This window comes from Phalaenopsis equestris, unplaced genomic scaffold (assembly GCF_001263595.1).
Source record: "Phalaenopsis equestris unplaced genomic scaffold, ASM126359v1 Scaffold207373, whole genome shotgun sequence".
In the NCBI taxonomy this organism is placed as follows: Eukaryota; Viridiplantae; Streptophyta; class Magnoliopsida; order Asparagales; family Orchidaceae; genus Phalaenopsis; species Phalaenopsis equestris.
Window position 1 is genome coordinate 56,553 of NW_018226710.1, and position 21,852 is coordinate 78,404.

Genomic DNA, 21,852 nt, shown 5'->3' on the forward strand with positions numbered 1-21,852 from the left:
CCCCCCACCCCCCAACTGCCACATCACAACCATCGAACCCCACAACTACACACTGCACACAACCCACAATCCACAACCACAACACCACAAGACAATCCCACAACCACCCAACCCACAGTCACCACATCACAAACACCCAACCACACCTCCACACACATCCCACAACTACCACACCACAAGACACAATACCAAAACCACCCAACCCTCAACACAACCATCACAACCCACATCAAAGCCACAAAAGCCCAAAACACAACCACCACAACCAACAACATAGTCATCACAACCCACAACACATCCACCGAACCCACAACCACCACACCACAATCACCTAACCACACCACCGCACACATCTCACACTCACCACACCACAAGACACATCATCACAACCACCCAACATCAATCACACCACAAACCACAACACATCTACCACAATACACAACACAACGACCACAACCCACAACCACCACAACACAATTACCCAACTACACGTCCACCCACAACCACCACACCACAAGACAGCACCACAACCACCCAACCCACAACCTCCATATCACAAACCCACAACACAACCACCACAACCCACAACAAAACCACTCAACCCACAATACAAGTGTTCCTCACCACTATACACAGTACCACAACCACCACACCACAAACACCCAACACAACAATCACAACCCACAATACAACTACCACAACCCACAACAAAACCACACAACCATAGTACAAGTATTCCTCACCATTGCACAGCTACATCACTATCACAACACAAGTACTCCTCCCCTCAGTACAACCACAATCATCACAACACTACTTAATTCACAGTAAAAACCATCACCCCATCAACAATAAATGAAATCCAACACTAATGCAAAATCGCATGAATTGAAAAAACCTAAATCGCATGAATTGCAAAATCCTAAATCACATAAATTGCAAAATCCAACAACAGTGAACAACCAGATGAAAATCAATGACCGAATAGAGCTTAGAAAACTATCACAAAATCATAATGCCAGAGAATGGTGGTAGAGAATACTGTGGACCGAGGGAGAATAAAGGAGCCAAGCAGAGACAAATAATAGAGGGTATAGGTAGAGCAAATAAGCCAAACAGAGACAAAACACAACCCATGGATCGGACACGAGGAGGCGAGGAGGGTTCTTACCTCTAGGGTGACAAGAGAGAAGCTCGGTCGCGAGAGTGGGGAGGGAGAAGCTTGGTCTCGAGAGAGGGGAGGGAGGGAGTGGGTTAGTAAAAGGCGGGTGAGAAATTAATACGAAACGTGGGCCGCAGAGTCAAGCCCGCGGCTCGCATTTTGTTCGAATTTTTTAAAAATGCTCCAGCACAGCATTTTCCAAACGGAAAAAAAAAATGCTTCTTTGGGGCCGCGCCGCTCGAAAAACACGGCGCTAAACAGCCTCTATACCTTAGGTTTTTATTTAGTTTGTTTTCTGGAATTAAGAAAGTACCTTTTTTTGGCATCCCCTATGGGAAACACACTTTCTTGTTTATAGTTGCAAGGTTCTTTTTTTCTGTTTCTCTTTATCTGTTTAAGTCTTGCTTTCATCATTTGAGGCTTTCATTTAGCGTCTTCTCCATTCTCTCATTCTCTTTATCCACTTGTTCTATTCCATATTGCTTAGCGTGTTGGTTGAGAGTTCAGGCTTCAACTAAAAAGTCCAGGGTTTATGGCCTTGTATATGAGGTCTCTGTGTGTTTGATATTATATTCACTTAGATATCCTTCTCTTTATCCACCTTTTCTATTCCAAATTCATATTTTCTCAACAGTCAATTACTTACAGCTCTGATAATCCTTGCTTTTATTGCACCACTCATCTTTTAATCGGTCATGCTATTAGCCCATGTTAGTTGTTTGGTTTGGTGATGTTTCAAAAAATAATTTCAGCAATTTTGCATAAGTTTTACATTTTAATTTTGGTCAAGTATACCAACATTTTGATTTCAAACCATCTAATTGATAATATAAATGGCAATGGAATGAAATATGAATACACATGTATCATTCTACATTACATTTTTTAAACAAGAGAGAACCAAGCAAACTGCATTTGGTAGATGTACAGCTATATGAATAACATAGCTGGCCATTTAGCACAATTAACCAAATAATATTAAACCTAACAACCCACAACTTTTTTGCATACACATGATCTTTTTTGTATGTAGAATAAAATGTTCTTACCCTGGGGTCAGCACTTACATACTGATTCCCATTCTCTATTGATACTTGAAACTTGATAATACAAACTCACCCTCCAGTCCCCAACGAGAGTTTCTACTTCTTGACTTTGATTAAATATTTACTTGCTAATTCCCCATTGGAAATAAATAGCACTCACTATTCTACACCTCCTTCTAAGTCTATAGAGTTAGGAGTTTGCATTGGTTTTGTTGATCTCGCCGGTCAACGCCAATAAGTACGGTGTGGTTGCCTAGCACACCACATCTATTGGGGGTCCATTTGTTAACCTCACTTTTGGTTGAGGTTTAGTTTTTCCTCTTTAGTTGCCCAAAGTCTAGCCATAAGACTTTCCTGTTGACTATTCTTAGAAAACTAAAAAAGAAACCCTCACCATTAGAAATTCTACATTCCTCCTTGCTCAACTTGAAGTTCCACATATTGGTCCTAACCTCTAGCACTTAGTAGGTGGGGTCAATATAAAGGAGATCAAGGTGAGTTCCCATAGGACAGCTTTCTCTTAGGGTTGACCGTGGATTATGAACGATATCATTTTTTTGACAGAAATTAATTGGTCTAATTAATTATGTTTTATTAAAGTTTTGAATATCATAATTGTTGAAAGTTTGTGTAAACAGAGTTGCATGGTTCAGTTTTTTTTTTTTTCTTAAGACTTGCTCTTAACATTTTTGTAATGTTCAATCTGCCTGCCAATTTACTTTTTGATATGTATCATATGCTTCTTAGCCTGTCACCAACTAAATATAAATTTTCTTTTCATTTTGTTCTGAGATATCTAATTGTTTTTTCTTGTCATAATGATTGCTAGCTGGTGGCTATTTCAAATCCTTAACGAGGTTTCAGAACTCCAATTTGCAGGAAAAGGGACATCCTTTCTCTTCAAGGATGCCGTATTCAGCATTGGAATTTTAGTACCTGTTCTATTAAGTGCGGTCAACCTTCCAATTTAGCTACCAGTTCAGTTAAATTAAAACATGGTTTGACTATGGTGGATAAGGCATCTTATCAGCAGGTACAATCTTCATTTTCTGGTCTCATGAATGGCTGGGAAAAGGATAATGAAAGAGTTGGGTATAACAGTAAGAATGATAGATCGCAAGCACATAGATCGCCAGCAATAAAAGGTGATGGCAAAAATGCTTTAAACACTTTAAGAAACTCGTCTTCCAATCCATACTTAGGGAGTTCTAGAAAAGCATGGCGGCAAATAGCGGATGAATGGGAGCAACAGAAGGCTCAATATTCTGTAAATAATGCAATGCCTGTAGAGGCTCCAGATATTGTTCATGATGTGGAAAAGGAAGATGCTGAAAGAAACATATTACAAGAGCGAAGCTCTTCTGAGATATTTCCTTCTTTAACTTATAACTCTGATCCATTTGTCCAACAATCTGCACACTTATTTGTTGGGGAAACTACTGAGCTGCCATGCAATCCAAAAGAATGTGATACTCACAGTGAGGAACGTAAGCGGAGACTTACTAAAATATATGACAAAGTCGTAGTGGTTGATAATGTCAGTACTGCAGAGGAAGTTGTTTGCATGCTTACCACAAAGTATAGGAATCATATACATGCATGTGATACTGAGGCAAGTAATCCGGACGGTGTTTTATAATCTCCTCTGTGATAGACTTTGCCAGAAGTTTCTTATGATTGAACTAAATGATGTTTAGGACGTTATCATATGCCATCACTTATATTGCTTAATTTCTTTCTGTCACTCTTTTAACATAGTTGAATCTATTTGCAGAATTGATAAATTATTCTTAATGCATAATTTGTAAAATGAATAATTAATTAGAACGTTGGCCAGGCAAGTTTGTTATGCTCAACACTTTCTCTTTGTTTGAAATGTATTATGTACATCGTGGGGTTGCAATATTTTTTGAAACAAGGAATTGTTGTGTACAACCATTCTTTCTTGAGCTCGATTCATGGCTGGAAAGAAAATATCATTGACCTGGACAATGTAATATCTAAAGCATATTACTGAATGATCTTGCTGTTCTTCATATTACTGAATGATCATGCCGCCCCTGAATGTTGTTGCAGCCGATTTGCTGAAATTGATTTGAAATAACAAAATTTCACCAAAGATCATTGATTACACAGATTTTTTTATCACCTGAATGTCTGGCAGATCATTTTAAACCTGTTATTTAAAGTGTTGTGGTTCGTTGGCAAAGAAAGTTGTGATCTTGATATGCATGACTAAAATTGTAGTTTTCATAAAGTTTTTACAATATAATCGAATCTCTTAATCTTATTTAGTATTTAAACACTTAATCAATCTATTAATTAGACACATCTAAATTCCATAAAAACACTTGTCTAGGATGCTATCTAAGCTGCTTTTTTGAGAACTTTCATCTTTCCGGCCCATGGATTTTTTTTCTCTCAAGTTAAACACCCTAAACTGTTTCAGCTTTTCAAGGGAGCAAAACAAGGCAATTGGAAGTTGTGCCGAACAGAGACTAAAGGATGTACTGTTTAGGAAGCGTGAAAGAACAAAGTTAAAGTAGGGGATGAGACTTTGTAGTTTATATTAGCAATGTTTTTAACTCTTTGCCTTTATGAATACTGTAAGTAACAGCGTAACTTATAACAGCTTAGTTAGCTGCTTATCTTTAGGTCAATTAATGGGATTAATCCAGTAAACAGTAGTTGTTTGATGCAATTGCTTTCAACCTGACCTTTTATTTAACCTATATATAAGCTCCCTCCTTGATTTTCATCATCCTCTTAGTTTCAATTCATTTCACCATCTTGGTTTTTCTTTTTTTTTTTGGCAGGTAGCGAAAATTGATGTTAAGCAGGAGACTCCCGTTGACCATGGAGAGATTATATGTTTCAGCATCTATTCTGGGCCTCAAGCTGAGTTTGGGAATGGAAAATCTTATATTTGGGTGGATGTGCTTGATGGTGGACGCGATGTCTTGATGAAATTTGCTCCTTTTTTTGAAGACCAAACGATTAAAAAGGTATTTTGTTGTTTCATGGATTATTATATGTAGAATCTTTTCAAAAAAGTTAGTTTTTTGTGTATTTTAACTTTTTTAATGTCACGACCTATTCTGGAGCTTAGAATTAACCAAGACAGAAACGAACGCTCAAACGGTGTAAATAAATTTTCTTTTATTCTATTTTTATTACTAACAATTTCCTACTAAAAAATTTAGAAAAGAGTCACTAAAGAAATCAATTAAAATTACAAGCATAATTTTTACTTTTCTGATTGTTGTTCTCAACTTTTATAAATGTTTTCTCCTCTTCTATTCATTCAGCTTAAAAGCTTAAAAGCTAAAAAAAAAATTAAACAACATAATAAATTATTGCAAGACAACCAGAAAATAATTTTTACTTTTCTGATTGTTGTTCTCATCTTTTATAAATGTTTTCTCCTCTTCTATTCATTTAGCTTAAAAGCTTAAAAGCTAAAAAAAAAAAATAAACAACATAATAAATTATTGCAAGACAACCAGAAGTAATTACACTTCTAAATTACATTAACCCAAGGAACAAAAATCAGTATGCATGTTGGCTTTATATATATACAAGAAATCATATAATATGTCAGTCTTTCATATTTTTATAAGAAATTATATAAATGCTAATGCATGTATCAATGACCTTTACTCAATGAAAAAAATTCTAAACTTCTTTATGAATTAATTTAGTTTTACTTTTACTTTATACTTTTTATATATACATTTGTCTCTTAGAGATTCACCATCAACAAAATTTAACACACCCTTGACCGATATTATTCCGTCGGCTTAACGGTTGGTGATTTAATTATCACAATTGTATAAGATGGAAATACCCGTACTTGCCCTTGCCGATATTATCCTGTCGACACAGCGGTTAGCGATTTAAACACCATAATTGTCTGAGGAGATAAGCTCTGGTTAACTTGCTCCTAGTTGATATTCTCCCGTCGCACAACGGTTAGTGATCTAACCCACATCCATGTAGAGTGGTAGAAAAACTAGGTGTGCCTGTACACTAACATCTCTTGCCTGTATCATTAGGGGGTGAACTCTTCTGAACAAATGTATACAAGCATTCATATATCAGTCATTTCTTTCTTCAAAATATACATTTTTTAAGAATCTTCATGAATCCACTAACATGCATACTTATTCTGCTATGCAACTGATCATTATGCACATCTCTTATATCATTCATATTTCTTATCTCATGTATATATCTTATATCATGCATATCTCTCATGGTCTATCTCGTAAATCATGTCTATCATTCATATCAAGTATTTAATGCATATCTTTCATATATAACTTTCCTACCTAACAATATGAAGAATTTGATTAAATTAAAACATACATGGAGTCAAACATACATTTTAATTAAAAAAAGATTATTGGAAATTAGAAACGTAATCACTCACCTCGGTTGTCACGCTAGACTTTTAATCTTTGGTAACTAGCTGGATGTTGCAGTAATTTTTATATTAATCTTAATAACCTATATAACAAAATCAAACTTTAAGATTTAAACAATTTTCATTAATTAAATATTCTTCTTAGCTTATGATTAATTTACCTGAATTTATGGAGTTAACTTAGGAATAGTTTCTGCACGCTTGCCTTGAACTCGCCGCCTCAAGTAATTAATCTAGAATCTGTAAACAACTTCAGATTTAAAGATATCTTGGCTCAAATAAATTTAATGCAAAACATAATGGATTTTTACGACACTACCCAACCTTCTCCAAAAATGGTCAAATCTCCTTCCCTCTTCTTTCTATCATTGCTTGCTTCTCCCTTAACAAGGGTTGTCAAAAAAAATTGTTCGCGAACAGCTCGTGTTCGACTCGTTAGTTAATGAGCCAAACATGAACAAATGTTTTAAGCTCGAATTATAAATGAGCCGAACATGAACAACCCTTTTGTTCGCCCGTGTTTGATTCGTTTTAACGTGAAATAAACAAATTATATATATATATTTTATATAATAATATATATATTATTTATATTTAAAGTTTAAATCATAATAGCTAGTGTGGTTATGTGATTCTAAGCATTCTATTGTATAGAGTTGGTGCAGTTTCAAATCCAACACCCTAAAATCTATTTTTTTTTTCCAATTAATTTTAGTGAGCTAGTTTCGAGTCGAAATCGAGCTGAACACAAACAAAAATATTTAAATCGAGTCGAACATGATCACACTATTCATAAGCCGATTTTGAAAACGAGAAATTTCGATTGAGTCAAGCCTGAGCTCGCTCAAGCTCAGCTCATTTACAACCCTACTCTTAACCTTCTTGATCTCATGCTAAAAGCCCTTACAAAAATCTACAAACCAATTACTTCGCTTCCGACAAAGCCTCGTCTCCCCTACGATAACTAAAAATGAAAAAAATGTAGAATTCGTGATAAATCTCAAAATAAAAGTGTCAGGAAGAGAATGAATGTCTAGAATATCACAAAAATGAGTTTCACACTTACTGATTTTGTCCCCTAAGTTAGAACCGCAAGCTGTGGCAATCTACGAGCCGCTCTCCTACTGCGGATCCAAGCTGTGATCTAGTGCCACGATCACAGCTCTCGCGGGAACCTTCTGCCGAGCGCGATCAAACAAGGAGGGAGGGAGGGGCGTACGAGCGAAATTGAAAGTGGAAAAAAGGGATTGAAGGCTCTAGAATGAGGATTTCACCATTCGACGCATACAGAGGATTAAAATCGCTAGATAAGTTGGTGGGAAACAATAAAGCGGGATTATGGAGTGTTAATTAAGGGTTAAATAAGTTTAATTAAACTTATAACTTCTAATTTTTAAATCTTTCAATATATTCATAATTACATATTGAATTGATAATTTTGATGTGTAGAATTTTGTAAAATTTTTTCAGTTGAAATCAGAGGGTTAAAAAATTGGGTATAGTTTTTGTAAAAAATTTTTACCTAATTTCACAAAACTGACTATTACAATCTCCCCTTTTCAAAATTCTTGAACTTCACATTAATTATATATTTTATGAGAATAACACATAAAGTGATTACAAAAGCCTATTTCTTATTAAGTGGTAACTAAGTCATATATTATAAACTATACATCTAATAGATCCAACATAACACCCAAACAATGATTCATCAATCAAACTCTATGCATCAACATCAGTTGCAACATGCTCTTTTGGCCTGTGATAAATTAAGGAATAAACCCTTCTGAGAATATCTTGCTTTGGTAGCTCACAACAAGTTACGGTGTCAACTTCAATTATGCTCTGCCGACCACTTGTAAAAGTAAATCCTTTCTGAAAATTCCTCTGAATTGGATTTCTTCTTGGGTTAATATTTGATGTGGATCTTTGATCAGACTTGGAGGAGTTTCTCTTCTAACTTCCAGGTTATCTGCATAAGTAACACACCTTCAACCAAAATAAACATTCACTACGGTGTTGCTTTCTCGGGTTAATATTTGATGTGGATCTTTGATCAGACTTAGAGGAGTTTCTCCTCTAACTTCCAGGTTATCTGCATAAGTAACACACCTTTAACCAAAATAAACATTCACTACGATGTTGCTTTCCACATTGGAAGACACAACAACTTCGAGCAATGCGTGCATCTTGTGTGAAAAAGGAGTTGGTAAGAGAAGGAACCGCATGGCCTAGCTGAAAGAGGAAGCGAGTGCGAGAGAAGTTTTCTACCCTTGGGAAGGCACAACTCGATCCTAAGCGATCGAGCCGAAGGAGAAGGAAAGGGAGAGCGGGCGTAGGAAGAGGAAATTTGTGCTGAGGCCCGAGCATGGGGGAGAGGTAAGACTTATTAAGGCTTATATTTTAATAAACATATTATTTAGTTTGTTAAATTGTAATAATACCTTTAAGTATTGTAATACTATTAACATGAAAGATTTTTTGAAATATAAAGATAAAATTTACAATTACTTAGTTAAATTAGAGAGGATCTTAATTGGATATTGAATAAAATTTAATATAAATCATAAATGTTGATTAAATTGTAGTTTTGATTGTCATATTCTGACAACATAAATTTTTAAGTAAAAGTTTCTAATCAACATATAAAATAACATAAGTAATAAAAATACTAATTAAACATAATTAATGACATAAATTTTTTTTTGAGAATATTATAGGGAACCAACTATTGGAGATAAAAATTAAATGTGTATGAAAATTTATGAAAGTCATACGGCTTTGAGGCGAGTACTTGCACTTTCAAATTATAGTAGTATTTGGTTTCTTCTTAATTGAAAACACTATTAATTATTTAGATAAATTTTATCGGCTCTTTAATTTAATTTGATCGTGTTAAGTTATATGTCACTAACATTTGTATACGTCCATGAAATGCATAATTCAGATTATTATATTATATACTGAATATTATGGAAAAAAATGAGATATACTATTTTGTTTGCTAGCATGTGCATGTTTGACTATAATGTAGCACCCCTTTATGGTAATAATGGAGAAACACTATGGTACCCGTGCATATAAATAAAAAAATGATATTGATATTGAAGTATCTTAAACGGTATAAATTTTAGATGTTACTTCTATGATAGATGTATACATATTAAAAAGATATTGATATGTAAATGATACAGTAAGACATAGTGAATATTTAGAATTTCATTGAATGATCATATTAGATATTACAACCTTCACATTTTCTTAGATTGATTTACATAAATTCTAATTATCCTGCATATTGTCTTCTTTATCATTGTATTACTAGAATTTAGGAGTATGAGTATTCACAGATTATGATTAGCTTATTGTTGTTCAAACATAATTTTTTTAAGTTTAATTATTTGGTTAAAAAACGAGCAATCGAAAGGAAAATGTTTATAGAAGAAACAAATAACCAGAAATGAGGTAAATTTAACTTTACTACTTATTCTTTTTATATAGTGGCTCTTTTATTTATTAAAATGTTAGTTAGAGAAAATGAATGTGGAAAAATTTAATTCCCACCTTCTGACTATCTGTTCCCGCCTTGGTAATCCCAAGCTCCAAGCTGGGTCTTGACAAAAGTGATATCCAGGTTTAAGCTTAATTAATGCTATATTGATGAAAAAACAAATACTGTAATTATAGAAATTTTTTTAATAATAATAAAATTGAAAAAATAAGTTAACTCTATTTAATATTTATATATATTCAGGGAAATGGATGCACCCAAGATTTTAGAAGAATCGAGTTTGTTAGAAAATGAAAAAATACTGCCTGCAGTAAATGTGGATACAAATGCCTTGACCCAAATGATGGCGACGATGACACAATTGCTCCAAGAGTCCAGCCTGTAGATTGGTGGGAATGAGATAGTTACGTGGATAAGTACTTACATATATTTGATGATTTGCGTCCACCATTGTTTGAAGAAGCTGAAGATTCGATTGAAGTAGAGAACTGATTAATGCAAATTGAGAAAATATTAGATAGTATAATCTGTCCGGATGAAAGAAGCGTGTCATTGGCTACATTTCTGCTGGATAGAAAAGTAAAAAGATGGTGACATGGGCAGCGTCATGACAGGATAGGGGACATAGCCAACATGATGGTAAGTTGGGAGGAGTTTGTGGAGCTATTCACAGAGTGGTTTATATCTCTATTCTTTCAAAAAATAATTTAGGAGAAATTTATTAGATTGGTACAAAAAAAGACAGTCATGCAGTATGAAGAAAAATTCATTGCATTATTGAGATATGCTTCACAACTGATAGTTATTGCAGAAGAGAAATGTTACATATTTCTTTGGTGTTTGAAAAATTCAATTATGTAGTCACTAGTGCCACTTGTGATTAATGATTATTTAATGTCAGTTGAGCGGGCTAGAAGAATAAAGATTGATTATTAGCTTACTCCGAAGCATATGGAGATGCATAAAAGGATGAGCGTTGATGAAGGGGAGCATGTGGATCAATTAGACAGATCCATTAGGAAGAAGCCCAGTTCATTTCTGATGGATTCTATGGTGGCACTTCTCGTAATACTATACTTGTGCCAAATATGGAAATCATAAAGGTGAATTTGTGGCGGGTGTTCATACATGTTATTGGTGTCGTCAACCTAGTCACGTAGCTAGATATTGCTCCTCTTGGCCAAAAAACCTCAGACGAATAGAAATCAGGTGGAGTTTCTTCACATAAGATTGCATGTGGGCAGAGAAGGATGGAGTATATAGTTTCAGCTCCTGCTCAAATTCAACCAAGGTAGCCAGTTCGAACTCGAATTTATTCTCTTATTCATAGTGAGCCTGAAGAATCTACTACTGTCGATGTTTATAGGGTCTAATGAGTGCGGTATTTTTCTTACATATAAGGGTAACTTTTCTCTCATATTTTCTTGTTTCAGTAACTGCGTGTTATTTTAGCTGTCACTTTTTTTGAGTTATCCTTCTATCATATTTTTATTTTACAGTAGCTCTTTTTCATCTTAATGAATAACCACTAGTTTTTTTTTTTATGATAATCACAGATAGTTAATGTTCACTTGCTTTATGAGAGATGTCTCGTGAAGGTTTTAAATTTCAAGGACGAAATTTTTGTTAGTTGAGGAGATTATAATGCTCGTTCCAACAGTTCGTAAGCTGCAACGAAGCATTTCATATGCTGGAATCGGAATCGAAGTGAAGGAATCAATACACGATTTAGATAGAGACAAAGGGAGGAAGATGACGAAAATAGACAGAGAGAGAAGAGTCAAGAGAGATTGAAAGAGTGAAATAAAGTGAAAGGAAGAGGTGGAAGTAACTCATCTGTGTGTATGGCAAGAAGATAACAATTCCTACTAGAAGGATTGGAAGCCATGACATGAAGCATCAACATCACCTTCCAGCACTGTGTGCGTCTTGTGTGAAGGAGAATAGTTGAATTGAGCGACTTCATGTATGAGAGGGAAGTCCACGCCTTAGCCGAAAGAGGAGAAGAAAAAAGAAGAGGCGAGTGCGAGAGAAGTTTCCTATGCTTTGAAAGGCATGATCGGCTAAATGAGGAGTTCTATGTGCAAAGATGCTCGATCCCGAGTGATCGAGCCGAAGGAGAAGGAAAAGGAGCAAGTGTGTGGGAGAAGTAAGAGTTATTAAGGTTTATATTTTAATTAAATATCTTATTAGTTTATATATAAATGTATTAATTCCAATAATTATTATAATATTTATAGTATGAAAGATTTATTTGAAATATGAAAATAAAGTTTATAATTTCTTATTTATATTAGACTGGTATTAATTGAATGTTGAATAAAAATTAATATAAATCATAAGTGTTGATTAAGTTGTAGTTTTGATAATCAAATTAAAGTAATATAAATATTTAAAATAAAAGTTTCTAATCAATAATTAAAATAACATAAATAATTAAAACAATAATCAAACATAATTAATGAAATGCTTATAAATTTTTTTTATAATATTATATGTAGCTAACTCTTAGAGAAAAGTATTAAACATGTTTGATGATTTAAAACAAGTCTTATAGTTTTGAGGTGAGTACTTTTACTTTTAAACTATAATAATATTTGATTTCTTCCAATTCTGACTCGCTCTTAATTGTTTAGATAGATTTTATCTACTCTTTAAGTTGATTTGATCATATTGAATTATGTCATTGACATTCGTATATGTTCATCAAATGCATAATTTAGGTTATTAAAATACATAGTGAATGTTATGGAAAGAAAATAATAATGAGATTTACTATTTTGATTGCTTGCATATGCATGCTTGCCTATGATGGATCACTCTATTATGATTTTAGGGGGGAACGTTAAGGTACTCGTGCAAGTAAATGAAAATTGATATTAATATTGATGTACCTTAAATGATACAAATTTTAGACGATTCTCTTGTGACGAATGTATACAAATTAAAACAATATTGATATGTAAATGATAAAGTAACTCATAGTAAGTGTTTAGAATTACATTGAATGATCATATTAAATATTACAACCTTTCAAAGGCTCTTATATTGATTTACGTAAAGTCTAATTTTTATGTATATTGTCTTCTTTATCATTGTATTACTATAATTTCTGAGTATGAATATTCACTGCTATTATTAGCTAACTGTTGTTTCAAACTAATTTTTTAGATTTAATTAATTAATTAAAAGATGAGCAATAGAAGAGAAAATATTTTTAAAAGACGTAAGTAATCAGAAATGATATAAATTTAACTGTACTATATATATTTTTTTTATATAGTGGCTCTTTCATTTGTTAAGATGTTAGTTATAGAAAATGAATGTGGAAAAATTTAATTCTCATTGCCTGACAGTCTGTTTTCGCCTTGGTTAATTCCAAGTCTCGTGCCGGGTCATGACATATAACAAACTCTTGCATATTTCTCTCTACAATCAAATTCATGTTTAATTTATTTTATTAATTTTGATATGGGTATTATGCATGATTGTTTACCTAAATTTAGCCCGCATCTTTTTCATCCCATCTCGAGCTATCAATCATATTTTAACTGCATATCTATATTGTTTTATATTTATATTTGATGATACACTCGCATGGTTCTAGTTGTTTTTGGTTATATTCATATGGAATTCTGAAATATAAAATTGTAATATGTTGGTTATCTTCTTTGATTTTAGGTTTGGCATAACTATAGCTTTGATCGTCATATTATGGAGAACTACGGAGTTAAGGTTTCTGGGTTTCATGCCGATACCATGCACCTTGCAAGACTTTGGGATTCTTCAAGAAGAATTGATGGTGGATATTCGCTTGAAGCCCTTACGAGTGATCCAATTGTCATGTCCGGAACTGGGTTTCACACTAACGATGAATTTATGGGGAAGATATCTATGAAGTCACTATTTGGGAAGAGAAAAGTGAAAAAAGATGGTTCAGAAGGCAAATCCATTACGATTGCTCCAGTCGAGCTTCTTCAAAGGGAAGAAACTATACCATGGATTTGCTATTCTGTTTCAGATTCTATAAACACACTTAGACTTTATGAAAGTTTAAAGGCAAAGTTGGAGTCTATGGACTGGGTTTTTGATGGTGTTTGGAAAGGTTCGATGTATGAATTTTATGAAGAATACTGGCGCCCATTTGGTAACCTCTTAGCTAACATGGAAGCTGAAGGACTGCTTGTTGATCGCGGCTATCTTTCAAACGTAGAAAAAGTTGCTGTCGCTGAACAAGAGGTCGCTGCTGATAAATTCCGTAGTTGGGCTTCCAAGTATTGTCCTGATGCAAAATTCATGAATGTAGGAAGTGATGCTCAAATCCGTCAGCTTTTTTTTGGCGGAGCAGCTAACAGGTAGATACTTCTGATGCATATGTTTCTAACGTTATATTCATTTATGTACTTACTGATGCATATGGTGCTAGTGTTGTCTTCATTTTTTTAAGAGGTGTTATCTTTTATGTTTTGAATGCAATATCGGTAGACTCTGTTTTAATGTTGCTGTCAAAAGTAGTACTTACTCAGTTTTTAATTTGGCTGTACTCGCCTCCTCGGCATTTTGTCGATAATTACCTCCTGTAGTTTGTTTAGTGCATGGGTATATGCTAAACGATTCAGGAAGTTTTTATTTATTTTGAGTTTTCTAGTTCAAATATCATAGAAAATTAAATATTTTCACCTATTAAAAAGAAATTAATTTTCTTTGAGATGACATGCGAGTACTTGATGAATAGGTGTTGATATTAATAGGTTACATGCTAAAAGTATTGGAAGTGATAAATGAGGTATCATTTGGACTAGAAACCAGGGTTTTGAATAGATAGTTGTTGTTGATGTTTCTTTGTTCAAAACAATGAGCACTTTCATGTAAGATCCTTAAGATTAGGGCTGTGATTATTATGCTAGATGAGGCTCCTAAATTAAACATGGCTTTGGTCAAAAAAACATGAAAGCACATGAGGGTTTTACAACTTGAGGAATGAGTTTACGAGAGAAATAGGGAATATTGGCTCTTGCAATCTTCTGATATGATTGCCTGGATATTGAGGCATCTAATTCTTCAACCATAGAGATGTGTGATACAGTCAGTCAACAATGGGGCCTACATTCCTAAACAACCATAGAGAATGTTGAAAGCGCTTCCAAAGTGTGGGGCTTGAACACTTGCCTGGTGCAATGATGCTTGCAAGCTTACACATTTGAAAAGTATATACATCCTTTAAAATTTATATTTATTCAAGATGGGTATAGACGGTTGGACGGTGAAATTTAATTTCTATTACTAACTAATAAAAGTAATCATCTAAATAATCAAAAGGGTTGTTAATGATAAAAATTAAATCAGTTTAACTGTAGCAACTTTGAATGTATAAATACTTTCCCTGTTTTTATAAATACTTTTTCTCTTATTGAGTTGTATCTTTTATAAATATTCACTTTTATACTACTCATTTTTTAGCTTAAGATTTATATCTGAAAGGGTTTACTTAAATTTGATAAGTTATTAAAAACTCAATGAATAATCATGTCTCTAAGCTATATTAATAAAACAAAAATAGAAATTGATATTGGAGTTGACCCAAACCATAATAGTAAAGCAAATATTATTACTTGAAGCAACTAGAAAGTGAAATTACAATAGACACGACATGAACTCACGTTAAGGCTCGACCCATGGGTGGTGGAGGTTGCCTAGGTGGTTGGGGAGCTAAGGTAGATGGCTGAAATGGGATTGTAGATGGTTGGGACCGCTAAAGGAGGGGCTAGAATCGTTTTGGGAGCAAGGCGGAATGCTGAGACAACAAGGACCTTAGGTGAGGTGGTGAACAGGGCAGTGAGGCACAATAGCCAAGTGACAACGTGAAAACAACAGGTTTACTATTTTCCGGATGAAGGCAATGAAGGGAAGAAGCGGGGAGTGGGGGATGGGTGGACGAGGAGGGCTACGGTACAGCAAAGAGCGGCTGTTTGAAAGGGTGGCAGCGTGCAAAACCGGCTGGAATGGGTAGATTGTTGTGAAAAACAGTAAAAGCTGTTGTCTTGGGGGTGACTGCTGCTACATAGAGCGTCAGAGTGCGATGGGGGAAGGTTAGATCACCATCTGTAAATTAAGATACAACCTAAGTACTTTTTGAAACTCTAAGATACAATTTTCAAAGGGAAGAAGAGACGTCCGCGGCTTTCCCGATACAAAACACAAAAAAATGACTTCCGAACTCTAATATAACACATATATAGGGTTAGCTACAAAAGAACTAAGAATAATAAAAAATAAAGCATAAAAAAGGAAAACAGGGTTATTTCGTCCCGTCTCCCACCATATCTATTTATACGGTACTGTAACAGCTATAGTACCACGGTATTTCATTCTATTTTTTTGGCGATAAACTACCGCGTCAGAGTCAATATGCTTGCTAGTCAAATACAATAAACCAGTATAGAATTATCTCGCAAGTAATTTAATTTGAATGATCATTTAATAAGTTTCAAATATTCTATTTTATAGTACAACATTTTATTTCAAAATATCTCGCCTCACCCTTAAAACTCAAAGTCCCAACCCGTTGCGCTCTTCCCATCATTTTTGAATACATTCGCTGCTGCTGGCTTGTCAATTGGCGATTGTTGCCGTCGTCACCTGCTGGCTTGTCAATTGGCGATTGTTGCCGTCGTCACCGTAGATGTCACTGATAAACTGTAGCCTCAGTCAATTAAATTCTAGAATAGCAGTTTCAAATAACCATGGAGAAAAGATAGGCTTTGAGTAATTTTGAAATTGGAAAGCCACTCGGAAGAGGAAAATTTGGTCACATCTTTTTGGCCAGAGAAAATAAGAGTAATCATGTAGCGTCAATAAAAGTTCTTTTTAAGAGTCAGCTAAAGCAATCCCATGTTGAGCATCAGCTTCGGCGAGAAGTAAAAATACAAAGTCATCTCAGACTTACAAATATACTAGTTTATATGGGTATTTCTATGATCAGACAAGAGTTTATTTGATATTAGAGCATGCTTCAAAAGGAGAGCTTTACAAAGAACTTCAGAAGTGCAAATATTTCGGTGAGAAGCAAGCAGCAACGTATATTGCATCATTGGCTCGAGCTCTTATCTACTTACATGTCATTCACCGAGATATCAAGCCTGAGAATCTACTACTAGGAGCACAGAGCAATGTAGCGATTGCGGATTTTGGGTTGTCAGTTCACACGTTTAATCGCAGAAAGACCATGTGTGACACTTTAGAAAATCTACTACTAGGAGCACAGAGCAAAGTAGCGATTGCAGATTTTGGGTTGTCAGTTCACATGTTTAATCGCAGAAAGACCATGTGTGACACTTTAGATTACTTGCCACCTGAAATGGTTGAAAGTGTAGAGCATGATGCTGGTATAGACTTTGGAGCTTGGGTGTGCTGTGCTATGAGTTCCTTTATGGTGTGCCGTCGTTTGAGTCCAAGGAACACTCTGATACATACAGAAGAATTGTCGAAATTGATATGATGTTTCCCTTAAATCCCGTAGTGTCTCCAACTGCGAAGGACTTAATAAACAAGATGCTTGTGAAAGAATCCTCACAATGTCTACCACTCCACAAGCTACTTGAGCATCCATGGATTATTCAAAATGTTGATCCTTCTTGAAACTTGATCTTTTGGTATAAAGGTGAGTCCTTCAAGCACATTAATGACATTGTTGGAACTAGTAGATTAGGAATTCGGAAGCTGATTCTCGATTCACATTACTATTTTGTTTGTCAAAAGGAGGAAAAGCTGCTATCTTTGTATTGTTGTAGAATTATTGATTCTCCTGTCTTAAAATTGGTTTAGTTTGAAATATTGATTTTGGTTTTAGAACCTTTAATTGACTTTCATTCCAAGTCAGTGTTCCACCCCAAACAAGTAGTTTTATTGTGACAAGAATTAAGGGTCTTTTTGGGATATATATATATATAATATATGGCGTCCTCTTCTCCCTCTATCGACTCTGCTAGGGTTTCGACTCATGGCGAACCCTAGCAACTGTTATGACGTTTCACATCAGATCCTAGCTGCGCCTTCTCCAGCGTCGTCTTCTCCTCACTGTGTCTTCTCTGTCATTGTAGGCTCGCGTCTTCTGCTTCGACGTCGATTGCGGCTCGCATCTTTCTGCGTCTCGCGAACGTGTGTCGTCTGCTTTGCACATTCAACTTATTCCAGTGATTGCCGCTCGCATCTTGGAATACACAACTTATTCCGGTGAAACAAGTACCCATCAGCTCTGTGGTACTGCTCGAGAAGCTTCTTTTGACATTGCTCCCAGATCCCTCTGAAATCTTCGTTTGTCTCGTAAATCTCCTTCACCATCTCATATCCTTCATATCGTGTCTGCATTGAAGTGATCAGCAAAGGACGACGGCTCTGTACATCTATTACTCGGTTCTGGCTCGCTGCCTTGTGACGAAGCTGAAAACTCCACTTAAGATGCATACTGAGCCTTCATTTTTTTTTGGCTGTTCAAGAATTTTAAAGTCTCATGATCCATGAACAACGCGAACTCGTTCATCACTAGGTAGTGACTACAGTGATTAAGTGCTCTCATAATCGCATAGAACTCCTTGTTGTACATCGAATATTTCCTCCTACACTCATCTAAATTTTCACTGAAGAATGCTATGGGGTGGCATTCCACTGCTATGATCGTCTCATTGGAGGCATCAGACTCCACCTCGTACAACTAATTGAGTTTTGGTAATGTAAATTTGGTGCTTGAGTCACCTTCTCTTTTAGTGCGTTGTAACTGGTCTGAGCTGAGTCTGTCCACTAGAACTTCTCCCCTTTCAAAGGCTCTGTAGAGGGAGCGTTGATGGTATAAAGCAACTGATGAATCACCTGCAGAATGATGCGAACCCCAAAAACTGTCCAAGCTTATTGAAAGAATGAGGTGCAGTTCAACTCACAATGGCCTCGTTCTTTGTAAGATCCATCTGAATGCTTACATTACATACAACATAGCCCAAAAAGCATACGCGTGCTGTCAGGAATTGACACTTCGTTAGATGTATGTATAGCTTTTTTGATCACAAAACCTCTAAGGATGTCCTCATGTTAAGTGCTCTTCGGATCTGCTGCATGCCAGAATATTATTCAAGTATGCCACTAAGAACTTCATGAAGTGAGTTTGGAAGAGCTAATTAATCAGCTTCATGAATGTGTTAGGCGCATTAGATAACTCGATAGACACGACTATCCACTCGTATAATCCATCTGAGGTCTTAAAAGCGTTCTTCCTCTCGTCCCCTAGTTTCAAGCTGATCTAATGGTACCCGCTGCGTAAGCCGATCTTAGAAAGGACAATAACTCAGTGCAACTGATCTACGAGATTGTCCAGGCGAGATGTGAAACTGGTATTTGATAGGAATCTCGTTGATGGTTCGACAATCAATGCACACCCTCCACGATACGTCTTTCTTGGGTTCCATCAGGGCGACGACTGCACATGGGCTAGTATTCTCTGGGACCAAACCTCTCTCGACGAGATCCTATACTTGTCGCTATAACTAATACTTTACAGGTCTCAATTTGTAGGTAGGTTGATTTGGCAACACTGATCTGGATATGAGATCTATGACATTTTGAATGTCTCTCAGCGGTGACAATTCTCTAGTATAACCGAACCCATTGCCACTGGAGCCTTTCAAACCGACTGCATGAAGGTGGTTCTTGGGACTACTGCCTTTTCTGTGATTTCTATGACTCCTGCATCTTTGATTGGTAAAAGCACAGTGCATCTCCCATTCTTTTTAAATGATTAAGTATTCTTGAAGCCGTCTGTTAGGCTTTGCGGTTGAACTGCCTTGGCCTTCCTAGCAAACTATGATAAGCATCCATAGGGACCACGTCGCACCACACTTCCTATTGTAGCTGATCTTCGATGGAAAACACAATCAAGCATTGTTGATCCACGCGTACCTCATTCCCCTTTTTCAGTCAGGTAAGAGAGTAGGACTGAGGGTATTTTTGTGTGACCAACTTTAGTTTCTTCACCATCAGAGTGGATACTACATTCTCATAGCTCCCACCGTCGATAATTAGAATGTAGAATTTTCCTTCGCCGTACACTTGGTGCAAAAAATAATGTGCATCAACCATGAATGATCCTTCCCCGGCTCTGTCTGTAGGACTCTCCTTCAGACTATCATATCTCCCTCATCTCCCTGGAGCTGAAGTTCCTCCTTCATATCCTCTTCTACTTCCTCTTCCTCCACTTCCTTGACGACACCCTACTCTGTGAATGAAACAAGTCGGCCAGTGGGATAGCTAGAGGCTACGTGTCCGTAGCCGAGACATCTGAAGCATCTCTCGGTATGCATGTCTGGGCGAGCTATCCTTTTCATGTTTCTTTTTAATCAGTCATGTCTTGCTACTTCCCTGTTCGGTCTTCCCACTTCCTTTTGGTGTACCATTGTTTGTGGTGGCAGTTGTAGGTGGTTGTCTTAAGAAGGAAAAAATAGTGTCCGGAGTCCGGACAAAGAGCTGCGTCCGGACAACTGACATGATACAACGGGACAGAGCGGGAGCTCGTATTTCCGTTGTATCACGTCTGTTGTCCGGGCGCAGCTCGTGTCCAAACTCTAAACACATTATTTTTTCATTAAGAAGGGCTGTTGTCAGCTTTGTTTCTGTTGTCCTTCCTCCTTCAAACTAAGCTCTGAACATCTCCCTGTGAACAATAGAGCTACAACTGTATATTGTTGCTGATAGTGGCCTTTAGGCCCCTCAGATAACGTGGTATGGTATGTTTCTCGGGCTGACCAACTTACACTTCATCTTCATATGGTCAAACAGTGTTGTGAACTCCTTCACTGATAGGTCTCTTGGTTGTAGGAGGAGCCTTATAAACATATCCTGATGGTAATGGGGCAATAAGTATTTTTTGGACATCCCCTTCATCTTTTCGCATTTAGTAATCTTGGCAATGCCCTTTCTCTTTCTCTGCCTATGCAAATTTTTCCTCAAGGAGGCGCTTTTTTTCAGTATGATTATTGCAAGCTTTATCCTTTTATTCTTTGACATTTATTTGTACTCAAAGATTTTCTCAATTTATTGCAGTCATTCGATAAAGTCTAAAGCCATCTGGGAAAGTAAAAGACAGATTTTAAAATGCCCAAATCTCTTAATCCTAAATTTTAACTCATCTTAAATATTTTATCAGAATTTTTAAATTGAAAAAGTTTACAATTTTAAGGTTCTAGAGAGCTTAAATTGTAATTTTCATGGCATCCCAGATAAACCAGAAAGAAATAAGAAAAACAATCCAAGCATGCAGACACACAACATAAAGTAAAAGCACTCTAAAATATAAAAAGTGGTTAATGCCGTTGGGTCAGCAACAAATCCCTGAAAAACAGAAAGGCTGACGGACTCCACATATACATGTTTGGTCCTAGATCTATACAAAAATATAGAATTTAAGGTATAAGACTCGAGCTACTGCTCATTGTCTCTTTCACGTGGTTCCATGTGTTGCCCGCCTTGACATCCGTGCCCTACCTTATTTTCGATACAAACTCAGCTTGAATACTCTATCAAATACATTTAAAAGAGAAAATAAAAACTGAACCTACATGAAAATAATGTTAGCATGGAAGCTAACAAACATGAAACATATAACGAGCTGTGCCTTTTAATCGGGGGAGCTAAATGACGCCCACTTGCAAAATGTTAGAAATCA

The 21,852-nt window shown here is 35.8% G+C and overlaps 1 protein-coding gene and 1 pseudogene across 1 annotated transcript in view; both read left to right on the plus strand.

Annotated features, from left to right (window-relative positions):
• Positions 1-21,852, plus strand: part of LOC110036482 (DNA polymerase I A, chloroplastic/mitochondrial-like) — a 132,073-nt gene that overhangs the window by 31,127 nt on the left and 79,094 nt on the right. Inside the window, exons 3-5 of the mRNA XM_020740935.1 lie at positions 3,088-3,820; positions 5,025-5,213; positions 13,827-14,500. Of these exons, the coding sequence (XP_020596594.1) occupies positions 3,088-3,820; positions 5,025-5,213; positions 13,827-14,500 (1,596 nt within the window). The remainder of the gene's footprint in view (positions 1-3,087; positions 3,821-5,024; positions 5,214-13,826; positions 14,501-21,852) is intronic.
• On the plus strand, positions 16,889-17,783 carry LOC110036481 (annotated as a pseudogene).